General features: G+C 40.6%; 2 protein-coding genes across 2 annotated transcripts; one reads left to right on the top strand and one right to left on the bottom strand.

Moving 5' to 3' along the window:
- Window positions 1–30: 30 nt before the first annotated feature.
- Window positions 31–8,304, top strand: LOC135486926 (apical junction molecule-like). The gene is made up of 14 exons (XM_064770105.1): window positions 31–164; window positions 623–812; window positions 1,036–1,208; window positions 1,463–1,644; window positions 1,959–2,107; window positions 4,009–4,081; window positions 4,433–4,530; window positions 4,846–4,962; window positions 5,100–5,232; window positions 5,602–5,769; window positions 5,887–6,014; window positions 6,245–6,397; window positions 7,311–7,496; window positions 7,778–8,304. The coding sequence occupies exons 2-14, from the start codon at window positions 669–671 to the stop codon at window positions 7,826–7,828; spliced, it is 1,755 nt and encodes a 584-aa protein (XP_064626175.1). The 5' UTR covers window positions 31–164; window positions 623–668; the 3' UTR covers window positions 7,829–8,304.
- A 1,146-nt stretch (window positions 8,305–9,450) lies between these two features.
- On the bottom strand, window positions 9,451–13,470 carry LOC135486927 (carbonyl reductase [NADPH] 1-like). Its single transcript, XM_064770106.1, has 8 exons — window positions 13,373–13,470; window positions 12,829–12,916; window positions 12,231–12,409; window positions 11,883–11,995; window positions 11,440–11,565; window positions 10,804–10,945; window positions 10,466–10,529; window positions 9,451–10,115 (listed from the first exon to the last, which is right to left on the bottom strand). The coding sequence occupies exons 1-8, from the start codon at window positions 13,394–13,396 to the stop codon at window positions 10,015–10,017; spliced, it is 837 nt and encodes a 278-aa protein (XP_064626176.1). The 5' UTR covers window positions 13,397–13,470; the 3' UTR covers window positions 9,451–10,014.
- Between the last annotated feature and the right edge of the window lie 1,255 nt (window positions 13,471–14,725).

The following is a 14,725-nucleotide window of genomic DNA, read 5'->3' as shown; positions in this document are numbered from 1 at the left end:
GATAACTTGTATCAAAAATGCTTCGGTAGTGTTTTGTTTACATCATGGCTGACAAGTGGCCCATATTTTTCAACTTTTGACATGTTTGACACTTCTTAAACCTGATTTTGCTTATGATAGGGACAAATAACTGTGATTATATTTGGTGACAAACTGGTGAGAAGGTAGATGTCGAATTGGCTCAAGTTCTGTGTGTTTTTGTGAGATTAGAAAGACAGAAAAGCAAAAAACCTCAAGGCCAAGGCCAACATGATAACATATGTCAACTGTCAAATCACTTCACTTGCCCTTCGGTGCATGCATGATGCACTGCATGTGATTCCCACCTTCGTCGACTGTTACATTGGTTACATTAGTTTCATTCATCGGGTCCACTGGCCGAACGGCATCTTGGAGTCCTGTTTCTCATCATCGAAATGTTTCGTATAGGCCCTGTACGGATTTTCCCGAACTATACTGGCTTGCATGGGGGAGGGCAGCGCAGGGAGAGAGCGCGGGAGAGGTCTCTTCCCTATTGGGGGGAGGGGGGGAGACACAGTGTCGGAGAGCCTCCAGAGTTTCCGGTGTGACGGTCTATGCATGCATTACTCTACCACTTGCTAATTTTTCTTGGTTTATTTAGTGAAATCACTTTGAAATAGAGTACGTTTGGCCTGAATTCAAGAAATATGGGTGAATTGCTTGCCGAGAGAAAACAAGTGACCCAGCAGATATTCCATGATTATGACACTGGATTCCAGAATGAGTTGACTCCTGAACAGCTTCATATACTTCATGCTGATTTCAGGATGGGAGGCATTAGTCTGCCACAGGTAGGTTACTTTCATTAGCCTTATTTCCTAATGTCAACTCTACCCACAACAGTAACAGTTGCCTAGTCACTGTTAACCTGTGACTTCCCCTTTAACTTAAACATAATATGAGTAACCAAGCACATTAGTGAAATCTGGCCCTTATGCCTCAGACCAGCACAAAATAACTTTTCAGGTTTTGCAGTCATATCTGATGACTTACAAATAGGTGATTCTATTACAGGTACGTGCTGCAATGAAGTATTCCTGTGCCTCTGAACATTACTGTGATGTCCATGAACTATTTGACCTCCTTCAAGAGATGGACCGGAGGTACTTCTTGATCCAAGATTTCCGTTGGGAGTTTTCCATGTTGGATCGAGAGATGAAAGACACAATAACGGAAGAAGAAGCCAGGTAAAAAATCTTTCTGTCTTACATCAGGAATGTGACACTTCCGAATTTTTATAGGATTCCTGATTTCTTTTCCTCACAAAAAGTGTTTGAGTTCACATCAAAATGGAAAGATCTTAGCTAGGCCTATGCCAAGGCCATCTGTAGAACTTTTTTTTTTTTTTTCAAAATCTAACCATAAAATAAGTTACAGTTTCTTATCAATTAACTTCATAAATGTAAATATTTTGGGTTTAAATTAATTCGTTCCTTTTCAGGTGGATGATGCAAGCTGTTCATAGTGAATTATTCTCCAAAAAGAAGTGGCAGAAGTTCCTCATGCAGAGGGCAGCACCAGGAAGTGGGGTCACCTTCGCTGAGATTGAGGTGGATTTGTGTGACATTCCAAGTCGAGAGGCCCTCGCACAAGAACAGTATGAAGACGAAAGGGAAAGAGAAGGTACAAAATATTTTTCTTAACAAAGACAAGGATTGACGGGAATCTTTATGAATCTTTATTTACAAGTGGACCCCACCAGTTCCAATTATACATTGCCCTAGTGTAGTATTATGCAAGCCTGTTCTATGAAACTTGATTCATATATGTATGTATTTCTCTAATTTATTGTCAGAGGAAGTTGCAGAGAGTTCATTTTATTTACAAACTGATGCTAAATCTCATTCCTCACTTCTATCCTTAATAAACTGTAGTGGATATTCTTCGCCAACAAAGTAGTGGTCAAACTGTTATCAACTCACAAATTATTATTTTAGAGAGAGAGAGAAGGAGAAAAGAACGTGTGAAATTGGAGAGTGAAGAAAAGATGAAGTATGATATGAGACGAGACGAGGAAAGAAAGAAGAAAGCTCATGATGATAAGAAGAAGAAAAAAGCTGAAGACCAGAGAAGGAAATTAGCTGATGTAAGCATATTTTAATGATAGTGCCCAGGAAGTTTAATCAAAAAGTATTTAAAATCGTCGGTTGGAGGAATTCTGTGCCAATTGAGAAAGAAATTGAGTGATGTAAGAAAGTCACTTCTGTTGTTCGTTTTGATATATTATTCATTTTTAGCTCACCTCTTAGCAGAGGTGAGCTTATCCCATACCGTGGCGTCCGTCGTCCGTCGTCGTCGTCGTCGTCGTCGTCGTCGTCGTCCGTCGTCGTCCGTCGTCCGTTAGCAGGGCACGTTTCGTAACTGTTAGAGCTATTGAGTTGAAACTTGGTACACATGTACCCTTATGTAATGACACCTGGGAGACCAAGTTTCGGTCCGATTCGTTTCATGGTTTGGCCACCAGGGGGCCAAACGTTAAAAGTGAAAATATGCAATATCTCCCTTAATAGTAGTCGGGAAATTTTGAAAAAAATATGGTAGGTACTTCTAGCAAAGGTGCATCATATATCCTCCGGGTTTTTGATTTGACCTCCTTTTCAAGGTCACAGAGGTCAAATGGTGTAAATTGGCCGTTAGGATGTAACGATGGCACGTTTCTAAACTGCAATGACTATTGATACCAAATTTGGTACACATTTACCCCTTATTCAGGTGATCTCAGGGAACGAAGTTTGGTCCAATATGATTCACCACTTGACCACCAGGGGGCAAAATCCAAAAACCTTAAAAATGTGATTATTCCTTAACTTCTTGCCCGATTGCCACCAATTTGATATCATGGGTACATCTAACCACCATACAGTATATGTCACACAGGTTTTTAATTTGACCTTCTTGTCAAGGTCACAGAGGTCAAATGGCCTAAATTCGCCGTCAGGCCGTAACTATGGCACGTTTCTTAACTGCAATGACTATTGATCACAAATTAAGTACACATGTACCCCTTGGTCAGGTGATCTCAGGTACCGAAGTTTGTTGCAATCTGATTTGCCGTTTGGCCTCCAGGGAGAGGGCCAAATCCTAAATTCTTCAAAATGCCATTATTCCTAGTAGTGACTTGCCCGATTGGCACCAATTTTATATCATAGGTACATCTAATTCTAACAACTGTTGTATTTGCACAGGTTACAAACGTAATAAGTCCTGAATTTGCCTTCTAACGTCCGGATCCTTTATTCTAACACTGCTTCACAAAATTATACACACCAAAGTCATAATTGATAAAATAGTTCGTCGGGGTCCTGAATTTGCCTTCTAACGTCCGGATCCTTTATTCTAACACTGCTTCACAAAATTATACACACCAAAGTCATAATTGATAAAATAGTTCGTCGGGATGACGATTCGTGCACGTGATTATAAAATACTCGGGAGACTGGAATAACTCTCTATCGCTCTCTTCTCTCTCTCTCTCTCTCTCTCTCTCTCTCTCTGCCGAGAGCGTGCGGACAGCTGTTTTGTATTCACGCGCAGCTTTGTCTGCACCAATCAGGGGGCAACGTTGATGCGTCTCCATCCAATGAGGAGCCGCATCAATGCTGACGTAATTGATCACGCTGGGGAGAATGGAGGATTAAAAGTAGACCGTGGGAATTTTCACAGGTATCTTATCTGATACCCAATTCCAATAATCTCGCACACTTAATTCCAAGAATTACACATTACAGTGCTACTCATAAGAAAGGTTTTACAATTACTATACAACACAACCATTCAATGTGTCACCCGGGTCTTCTTTGATTTGACCTACTTTTCAAGGTCACAGAGGTCGAATGTACTGTAAATTGGCCATTTTGGGGAAATTGTAATTGCTTGGACCTACATTAAACCTAACACTACATGACACAAGACCATGCTCTTTATCCATCTTTCCTCCACATGAGGTGAGCACAATGGCCCTGGCCATTTCATTTTTTACATTTTTAGGAGGATATGTTGAAGAAAGCAAAAGAAAAGGAGGATGAGGAGAGAAGGAAGAAAGAAATGGAGTTAGAAGAAGGTTAGTATTGAAGTTAAAAGTGATTTTAAATTGAATATAACTGAAGAAACTGGAACAGGTTTGGCTATGGCAAGGTTTCTTTAACCCTTTGAATCAGTCAGCAGGATTGACTATCTGAAGGAGTGACTGCAAAGAAGAAGAATCAGTCTTGCTGTAAAGAAATTGGCCAGTTTAGAATGTACATACCAGGTGTTTTAATATAATCCACTAGTAAATACAAAATTATCCATATTTGTCGAAAACAGTCATATTATCCTTTTGATAAACAAACAGTGGTATCGGTGCATTTACTAACCTTTAGGCAAATGTAGACGAAGGTGGGGAATTTAAAGAGGAGATGTTCTCTTTCAGAACGTGGCCGCAGAGAGTCGGAGCTTAGGGAAAAGATTGCAAAGGAAGAAGCAGAAAGAAAGGTCAAAGAAGATGAAGAGAGGAGGAGGAAAGAAGAGGTTTGTAAGGTTGATTGTAGTAGACTCAAACCTGTCGTATGTTCTCTATGACTCCCAAAGTTCTACACTATAAGAAAGGTCTTGACCCCAACTCATTACCGTCTCTACCATGCTTGTCACTGATAACAAACTATTTCTTGACAAAGGGACTTCCAGCACAAGCAGCAGTATGTTAGAGGTAGTAGTCAACAGGCCTGTCACCTGGTGTAGGGAAATGACACTGCCTCTTATACGCTGGCGTATGTACAATGCTGAGTCTAAAGAGCAGACTGGGATCCTAAATGCCAATACGATATTGTTTTATTTGCATTTCAGGAAGATATAGCAGAGATGAAACGCCTGCAGGACCTTGCAGAGAAGGTGAAGAGAGAGCAAGAGTTGGAGAGGGAAAGAGACCGAGAGGCTGCCATGGATGCTGCTGTTAAGGCAAAGGTAAGTATGGATGACTTTTCCTGCAGAAAGCAAGTGTTGCTTTGAACAGAACCTCCTGATGTCCATGTGTTGCACAACAGAGATTGCTTGAAGAGTCCCACATCCCAGATAATCCCAGATATCGATTCTCATTTTAGGAAGAAGCGGATTTGGAAAGAGAAGCTGAGGATGATGTAAGAAAAGCACAGATGCTGATCAAGCAAGCAAGAGATCCAAAGGAAAGAAAGAATGCAGAGGACAGGGAGGGGAGTGCCAAGCTCAGATCCAAGGGTAAGGGCAAAAATATATAAGGGAGCCTTATATATTCTTGGTAAGGGCTATCTAATCCAGGGAGTCAAATAACTTGTCTTGGTGTTTCATCGGTATTAGCAACTTGTATTTATCATCCTCAGTGACAGGATTTGTGATGGCTAATGCATACTCAGAAGTATTGAATTCTGTTAAGGTTTTCTCGTAACATTCAGACAACAGAACCTCTTAGTCTCAAATGCAAAATTGTTACTTGTCCTATTTCTGGTCTCCGAGCAACAGTACAAGCTCAGAAGACACCCAGTTGATTGAGCAAACAGAGAAGAAGAAGACATTCCTATAAGGTTTTTAAGTAAAACTAATTTCATCGGTCCTTATAAATTCTTTCAGAACATAACCACAAGAAGATCAGGTTTAACCTGAAGGTTGCCATCAAGGAGAGGACAAAGGATAAGCTGGTGCCGGCTGTCAGTGACTTCAAGAAAGTCAAGTTACCAGACGATGAAGGTGACCTGGAGAAAGCTGAGAGGATCTTGAAGGAGATCAGGGCCAGAGATGGTAAGTTTTGCCGATTAGCAATTTGAACATGAGGACAGCCTTCATCTGTACATGTACTCCGAAATGAGAAACACTATAATGAGTCAGAAAGTAGTCACAGGCATATTCCTCTTTCAGATCTGAATACTTCCTGCATCAAGAGGAAACTCAACGACCTTGAAAAAGCCATCAATTATGTCAAGAACAATGGTTTTGATATACAGCTTGCAACAGAGATGGTGGAAGCAAATAAGTTACTGATACAGGTACTGTTGTCCTATATTGATAGATTAGGAGGAATTTAGGAATGATTCCACTGAAACAGTTAATAACCACAGTGGTTTCCTGCATTCCCGAGGCTTTTTGATTACAGTTTTGAGCCAATAACTCTCACTGAAATACCATTAACCTATGCTGCTCACTTTTTAGACCATTGGCCCAGTATTTAGACCATACTTTTGATGTTCTTCATCTGTGGATTTGATTCATTTTACAGCTGAAGAGATTGGAGAGGATCCGGGCTGAAATCTTAGATTTGAAGCAGTCAACCGTCGCCGAAATAAGAAGTTACCAAAAGCCCCCAGCAGCTGTTCATACTGTCATGACCGCCACATTCTTGTTACTCGGACACAAGGAGAAAGAAATGAAGGTAAGATAACGCCGAGATGTTAGTTCGAATTAATCATGGTCATGGTGTTGTAATTTGACATGCTAGTGCCATGAAAACTGGCAGGTATTGTGTTTTTATACTGGTCTGCTCAACAGTATTGTTAACATCTATATGGTAATGCTCGAAATCTGTTTCGAATTCAAAAACTGCAATTTGTGCCCCGATGTAGTGGCAACAGAAAAAAACTTGCCCACTAGAGAAATGAAGCAGGCATCTAAATTATATTCTGAATTCACTTTGAAAAAAGTGTACTTCAAATTGAATATTGAAATGGATTTCTGTCCTTGTACTTATTTGAATAATAGACGAAGACCTACCCTAACATTGGTCACACTGGTGAAGAAGAAACTTGCAGTGTGAGTAAATGACTGTAAAGTTGTCCCAATGTTTGTCAGTTGTGGATGATGTAATCAGTCATGTTAGGTTGTGGTTTCATGTTACATGTATGTGTGCGATAGGTGGAGTAAGTTTGGGCAGCCCTAGTTTGAAGGTCCCAATCGGGGTGAGTTTACCACCCAAGGTCTTGCCTCAGCTAATTGAGTAACAGGTTGTTGTCTCCCAATGATTGTTGATGGTTGATTAGATCTTCAGCAATGGTCTCATGTTATGATGTACATGTACATTGTACTAGAATTTAGTGTCTTGTTTTGTTGTGATTGTATTGTTTAAGGGGTTAATCCTGAGCTGGCGGTCCTCAGTTGCCTAATCTAAAATGCTATTTGGTCAAGTGGTTAAGATGTCAAATCGTACATGTAATCAAAACATTGTGTTCAGGACCCGAAACAGACAGTTGTGATCCGAGGCAAGTCACTTGAACTTGATTGCGACGTCCTCCCCTTCTTTTTATAACAATGTTCGTCTTCAATTTCTCCTCCTGGCCTAAATCTTTCAGGATTGGAAGGCCGTCCAGGCACTTGTCGGTAAGACTGGTAAAGAGAGCTTGAAGAGACGTTGTCTTGGTTTAGATGCTGCCAAATTGGATCTCACTGCTGCCAAGAGGGCAAAGATCCTACTGAGCCAGTTCAAGTTAGATGAGGTGAGAGATGTATCGGCAGGAGCTGCGACCTTTTATGTCTGGGTAGGTAGCCCGATTGAGTAGGGTTTTGCATTCGACCTTCATTGAAGAGACAAATCAGTTTTGATATGATGATCCCTTGCAGTAGGAGATGGAAATCGCAAGTCGTCTTTGCCAACATAGTTTTCATAAAGTTTGGGTATCACAAGGAATCGAGCCCATCAGAATTGGTTTAATATAGTTCATTGTCATTTGCAGTACCAGTATCATATTTTAGGACTAATCCCTTCAATTTTGCCTCAATATTTGACATTTCTTATCAATTTTTGTCTTCGATGTTGCAGGGGACGAGCATGATTGAGGAAGCTGAAGCTAATGCCATGGCAAAGAAGTAACAAGTTAGATCAGAGCACCAAACTAGTCTTCAACATTGTAAACAGTTACTAAGTGTTATAAACTACCCAGCACAGGTGATATCAACTATATTTGGAATAACATGATTAGTCCGTCCATATTTGTAGAATTGAAGTAAAATGTGAGGTTTACAACTTGCGTGTATTGGTTTTATAGACTTCATTTAACATAAACGTCTGCATGTATTAGAGCAGTTTTGCTTTGTTCCTGTCTTATAAGGCCTTTCATCTTGTACTTCTAGTCCTCTTCTGTGTGATAATTTGATAAGGTAATCAACCATATACGTGTACATGTATACCAATCAAAGATGTAAAAATTTCTGATCAGTATCTTTGGCAGATTATTTTCTAATGTACTTTTAATGAATCAATCATGTTGTGCAAATGGCAATCGTTGAAGTGGCAGGTCCATTTCAGATAATATATTTTGATACCTTTGCTATTTTAGAATATATTCGAATAAGCTTAATATAACCTATCTTTCTTTCGTTCTTTCAAACACTCCATGCTCCGAAGTTTTGCATGCAAATACCCTGAGAGAGGACAAAAGGATTGACCACTTACTCATCTTCTCTACACTGTAGACTCCTGGGCCAGTCCATTTCCTCATCCTACTCATCTCACTGCTTAAGGGACGGAATGAGGCAGATCCAATGCATCTGTGGTGTAATCTTCTATCACAATCTGACACAGCAAGCCATCAGTCACAACCCCAATGACGAAGAGATAGGAGATATCAAGGCACTACTCTCGACTTTGTAAGGTCCTTGTGTTTCCGATCGCACATGTTCTGCAACCAAGAAGAATCTAGCATTAGAACTGTCACAAGAGGAAGGTATTGGAGAACTATAGTTATGTCCCCTTGTTCAATTGATATCACAGACAAGTCCCAACTGAAAAGAATCTAGCACACCCATGAACTGTCACAAGATGAGGAGAAGAGGATTTAGTAGTGTCCTCTCGTTCTGATCCGCATTTGATGTCATAGCCAAATCATAACCAAAGAGCTAAATGAGGAACCAGGGTGGGATTCGGTTACGTGCTTCTGCTCCGCATTAGATATCACAACCATATCATAACTAAGAACAGCCAACAAAACCTCGAAATTGACAACACAAGGAGGACATATGATGTCCTCTTATACGTATATATAATAACTGCTGTGGCTGCAGTAGTCTTAGTGACATCCTGCGGCTACAATCAGTCCTTCTCTGGAGTCTCGGCCAGTTGGCCTTGTCATGGGCACGTTACCTTAGGCGATGGAGTTGTCACGCAGTGCTTAGTTAGCCCAATCCGCTTGTTTGAGGTCTGCGCGTGTGATACCCAGTAGGTTTGTGCAATGTCGTCCTTGGCGGGGTTTGTAGGTCTTGGAACCTGTGACAGCAAAGTCAAGTGCCCTTTGGTCAGGTGTGTCGGGATCCATGCGAAGAACATGGCCCAGCATAGACCATCTTTGCTTTGGGGGGTCATGTGTACAAAGTTTCAAGTTCTTAGCAACAGCGGTTAAGATACGTGCCACAGGATACGACGATGACGACGGACACAGGGCTATTGTATAGACTCCCCCAACGGTGAGCCAAAAAAAGGAGACAAATAAACAAAGCTGGAAATACCTCAAATAATTTATTCGTCTAGTACAGTACAAAATGCAATTTGTATGCAATTTGTGTTAACACATGCATAGTTGGCATTCCAAAGATTCATTCATTAACACATGACACGCAAATGTACAGATTTTAAATGAACATACATGTACATGTACTTATTATTGTATTGTAAATATATTGAGTAAATCCCCATGTTACCTAAAATACACTACATGAATATAAACCTTCTGTAGATTCTGCGATTCTGATATTTGGCAGATCTCTTGCAGGTGTCTCATACAGCATAAATCACTGCTGCAACAGCATATAAAAAGACATTAAACCCAGCCATCACCTGCAGACAAACAATCAGTCATCACTCATTGCAGTAGGAGGTTGCTGCGATAAAAATGTCGGAAGCTTTAGAGCATTAGGCAGAGATGATCATTGCAGTCAATACTGAGAAACTTTGGAACATAAATATTTCAGTGAGGAGTGACAGTAAAGGTTGGACTCAAGACTCTTCTTTTTAAAGGACCAAACGCTGATTATGTTGTCACAGGTCTGGGCACAGATTGTAATCTACTTCCATTCTGTAATCGTCATGTTTTCAATGAACTCTCCTCGTGGGTTTTTCACATCATTTGGCGGCAGCAAAGCAAGATAGACAGGAATTTCTGCACCTGAAAAACAATCATCAATAAATATTATACGCCGGAGGTGACATGGATTATAATTGATGGCAAGGTTTAGTCACAAGAGACTCCACGCATTATCTGAATGCCATCAGTTTGATACCGGGGAGAGCCACGCCACATTGCTTGTGGCGCAAGACCTACTTGGTAAGTTTACAGAGGCATTTTGGAGAAAAATACATTCATGTTTCCAACTTGGCTTTGCGATCCATGATCGGTACTCGAAATATCTAGCATGATGATCAGACCGCTGATTGAGGAGGATTTCAGATTTGATGCAATGCAGCTGAAGTTCTTATAATCTGTGTACTGCAAGGTTGCCGACAATTTCGACCCACCTTCTTGGATAGTCTTTGTTCCTTTATCACTGCTCATGTCAGTCATAACGTAACCTGGACAACACTGGAAAAGGAATGATAAAGCATTATGATGAAATACACATTGAATACTAGTAATACCGGGAAAGAAAAACCTTCATACATTGAATACTAGTAAAACCGGGAAAGAAAAACCTTCATACATGTTGACCACTTTAGAAATTTTAGATTGTCTGTGTCAATAAACGGGCGAGGCAACAAATTTTCATTTTGCCTCTTTTGTACATAATCTAAGTATTAAAGAGCATTTACTAGCAAGTGTTTATTCATCACCTATTGGACAGTGTCCATGTACTCACAGTATTTACAATGATGTCTTCCCTGGGATCATTGTCAAAGTCCCTCTGCTGTATCCTACCCATGACAGTCACACCCAGTTTAGATGTGCCATAATTTGATGAAGGCCAACCTCTCTCAGCGACCTGACCATCCTTTGCTGCCCTGGAACAAGAACCGAATCAGGAACAAATTTTCTATGGCACATATGATAATATATAATGCTTAAAGCACATTACAACAACTGGCATTACTATAGGCCTCCACAGAAGTACTCATAACACCACTGCACTCCATTGAATTTACTTGTACCAGCAAATTGTAAGCCTCATGACCACAGATGGCAATGAGTCTTTCTTGACATTGTTAGTTTAGGCACCAGGGGAGCACATAAAGCTCAGCTCTCAAATCAATAAACTTGTGCTTTTAATAAAAACAGCAAAACAGAAAGCAGCAAATGCAGCACAATTTTCAAATTCTCCTCACTGGACGAAGTTAGCCATTTCTGCAACTAATTCATCCATGGTCATCGGGGAAGTGAACTTCTTCCGTAATTCATCAGAACATTTCTTTAAAGCCTGTGTAGAGACCATACTTGACATATGAATTACCCTAAAGAACATTATGGTATAACGTCACTTTTGAATAGTTACACTTACTGAACAAAGCTGCTCATTTTGGCCACAAGTTCATCCATGGTCATCGGTGATGTGAATTTTTTTCGCAACTCATCGGAACAGTTTTTCAGGGCAACCATCGATGATAAACTAGAAACGTGGACAACTCTGCAAACATGGTGCAAGGATACACAATATGAAAGAATGATACACAAAAACACTTTCTGAATTAGACTATTTATTACCCTACCCACCATAGCTAATGTAAGCAACTCCGCATTTCCTCATATGAAACATGTACAACTGACCAGTTTTGGGAAGAATTTCCTTCAAGGAATCGTGGTTGATTTGCTCAGCCCCATCTCCGAATTAATTAACACTAAGAGCAGTAAGTGGGTGGATGGTTGAGTGAGAATCCCCCCCCCAGATTCTGTCCTATTCTCTCTTGACAAAGGCACATTTCAGTAACAGTGTGGTAACCATACCTTGCATGTGGACGGAGCAAAGGAAAGAGCGCCTTGCACGTATCCAAGGTTCCAGTAAAGTTAGTCCTAACGGTGACCTCAGCTTGCTCTGAAACGGGTGCAGTGGAGGCATTCTGAAAATGACAAGGAGAGGATGAACAGTGCGACATGGCTCACCAGGTCGAGAGCTGCTGTACTGTTTTTTGCTGTTGCTCATATCTCAGTGTTCACCAATGTGGAATATAGTTTTAATTTGTGTGAGCATTTTATTCAAAGTGGGACTACAGCAGGAGCTAGGGGGTCAAATTAGTTGTCCTCTTATGCACAGTTTTGGGACCGATGTTATTTCCTTTGACTTGTGTGTCGTACCTTATAAGCAATTCCAGCATTATTGACCAGGATATCAAGACCACCATACTTCTCCTTCAGGTAGCTGGCCAATTTATTGATACTTTCCACAGAGCAGATATCAAGTTGGTGGAACTTTGGGTGATAGCCCTGAGCTTCAAGTTGCTTCACAGCTTCCTCACCCAGGGCAACACTACGAGCTGTGTGAAAGGAAATAAGAAGAACATTTGAACCACAGGTGGTTTAAGAAATTAAGAACATTACATGTTGAGAGAATCCTTTTAGTCAGAACATTTTATAAGCTCCCTCTAGTCTAGCGTGATATACATGTACCAATCTCCAATCTCGCCCTCTTGCTGATTTATTCATTCCCATCCCCTATTGACGGTATTTACTTTCACACAAAATTCCTCTGACAACAAGAAAATGAATAAAAAAGAATATTCTTTCACATGTGTTGTAATAGGGTGTGTTTACTAGTCGAGGGGGAGGGCTGTAGGGGCTTATAGGACTCTTATTTTCACTTGCCTGCGACTTAATCCCCAAAAATCCACCCGCCAGTCGAAAGCACAACATTACCTATCATTGTCCTATCATTCTGACAAAATAGGAACTATACCTGTAAGGTAAACAGCACAATCCTTTCCAAGGTTCTTGCACAAAGTGTCAACAATTCCAAATCCAACCCCTTTGTTGGACCCAGTCACCTAGAGAGAAACAAGTGACAGTGTACAGTCATGCATGACGGGAACGAACTAGTGTTACTGTTACTTCGAAGTCACTTCAAAGTAAGATGGTGGCCGGTATTTGGATACTTATCAACTAAGTTTTCAGCAGTCTGAGTACTAGTATAGGGCCTAGGGGCCTACATACTTATTGAGGCCAAATTACTTTTTTTTCTTGTTCAAGTTGTGTATTTTAATTTTGGGTTAAAGTTGTAGTGCATTATTGAGCATTGCTGTGCTGCACTGCAATGCGCCATGCATCATACAATATAAGGCAAAGCTACGGCTACGCCTTAGAGAACCAGACAAGGCTCAGACAAGGCTCCAGACAGACTTGAGTTGAGACTAAACTTAGTTTTTATAGACGGAAAATAAACAGTTATGTTTTTAGCTAGGTCACAGAATTCATTCAGATGATAAGAAGATCAGTTTACGTACAACAGCTACCCTTGTCACCGACATGATTTCAGTAAAAACGATGAAAATTAACAGATAATTTTTTACACAATTAGAAGGAATTTTTCGTTGTTGTCGTCGGTTCGTACCGACAATTCTACATTAGCCGCAATGAAATGCCGAAGACAGCTTGTAAGCTTTCCAAAATTACACTGTGGACAGATTGATCAAATAAAGTATTTTTATCTTTACATACCGAAAGGAGAAATTCGGGGTTAGTCAAAATATCATATCGATGTTTTAGTTAGACTTGTTAAGGCGCCTCGGGTTTGACCTGAGAATTCCTCCGGTTCTGTCCAGTAACTTAAACAATGAATGCAACTGCATGTGGATCTGGGTTTAAAGGGACAACTTGGGCATACAATAGATATGTTGGTTTTCCACAAAAAAATAACTTCCAGATGGGCCGCGATTTCTCTAAAATCATTCATCTATCGGCCTGCCTGAAAGTGTAAACCGTGCATGTCCAAAACCGCCTCGAAAACACTTGATGGAAGCTATACGTCAAATTCAATGGGATCGGGCTGAATGACCCCACATTTCAAAGGCTGTGCAAAAAGTCCAATCTTCTAGCTAATTTTTATTTTGTCAGCACCTATTTATTCAGATTCCGATGACATTGTACATCAACTTCCAAATGACAAATCACTGACTGTAAAGTTATTGGCACAAAAACCTTTGATGTTGGTTAGACGATATCTTGTAGCATTGTTTTATGGATGTGACACCGCGACCTAATGACCTCTTCAAAAATGACAAATGGTTTGAGTGATCGATTATCACTTGCCCTGCGGATCAAACATTTCTTTGATTTTGATATCCGGATTGTTGTCGTGTCCGAAGTTTAAAATCGTTCACGGGATAAGCGCATGTAGAGGTCACCAATGCCAATGCACTTCATCCGACGATAGCTTCGTTTAAAGAAAAACATTCCAGGCCGTACACGAGGCCACCCAATTATCCAGTTGTTACGACACCACGTTCATGACCCTTTCTATCCGGTTCACCAACATTTCTTTCAACATCAGAATCTGGCGCAATGATTCAAAAGAGTGTAATGTCAGCCCGACCCCCATCGTCTGTATTCCCTACGGAAAAGTAAAGTCACTACCGAAGAGGAAAGATCGCAGTGAGTGGAGACAGGCTCAAAATTGAATGATCTCTGACTCCTATAGACAAAAGGGAGGCGACAAAATGCGACTTAGGGACAACTTGGGCATGAGGTATATTAGTTTTTCCTACAGAAATGGGACCGTGATTTCTCCAAACAGGCTAATGGAAAACGCAGTAAACAATGCACCAGAACGAGGTGTAACCATAAGCCTGCCTGAAGTT

The sequence above is a fragment of the Lineus longissimus genome, chromosome 4 (genome assembly GCF_910592395.1).
Source record: "Lineus longissimus chromosome 4, tnLinLong1.2, whole genome shotgun sequence".
NCBI classification, from domain to species: Eukaryota; Metazoa; Nemertea; class Pilidiophora; order Heteronemertea; family Lineidae; genus Lineus; species Lineus longissimus.
This window is presented reverse-complemented; position numbering and strand designations above follow the sequence as displayed.

Excerpts from the sequence above, each read along its gene's own strand:
- LOC135486926 (XM_064770105.1), top strand. The coding sequence starts at position 669 with ATGGGTGAATTGCTTGCCGAGAGAAAACAAGTGACCCAGCAGATATTC. Across the intron at positions 1,645-1,958 it reads AGACGAAAGGGAAAGAGAAG|AGAGAGAGAGAAGGAGAAAA; the intron begins GTACAAAATATT and ends TTATTATTTTAG. Across the intron at positions 6,015-6,244 it reads CAAATAAGTTACTGATACAG|CTGAAGAGATTGGAGAGGAT; the intron begins GTACTGTTGTCC and ends TTCATTTTACAG.
- LOC135486927 (XM_064770106.1), bottom strand. The coding sequence starts at position 13,396 with ATGTCGGTGACAAGGGTAGCTGTT. Across the intron at positions 12,410-12,828 it reads TTGTGCTGTTTACCTTACAG|CTCGTAGTGTTGCCCTGGGT; the intron begins GTATAGTTCCTA and ends CCTTTCACACAG. Across the intron at positions 10,530-10,803 it reads AAGACATCATTGTAAATACT|TGTTGTCCAGGTTACGTTAT; the intron begins GTGAGTACATGG and ends TTCCTTTTCCAG.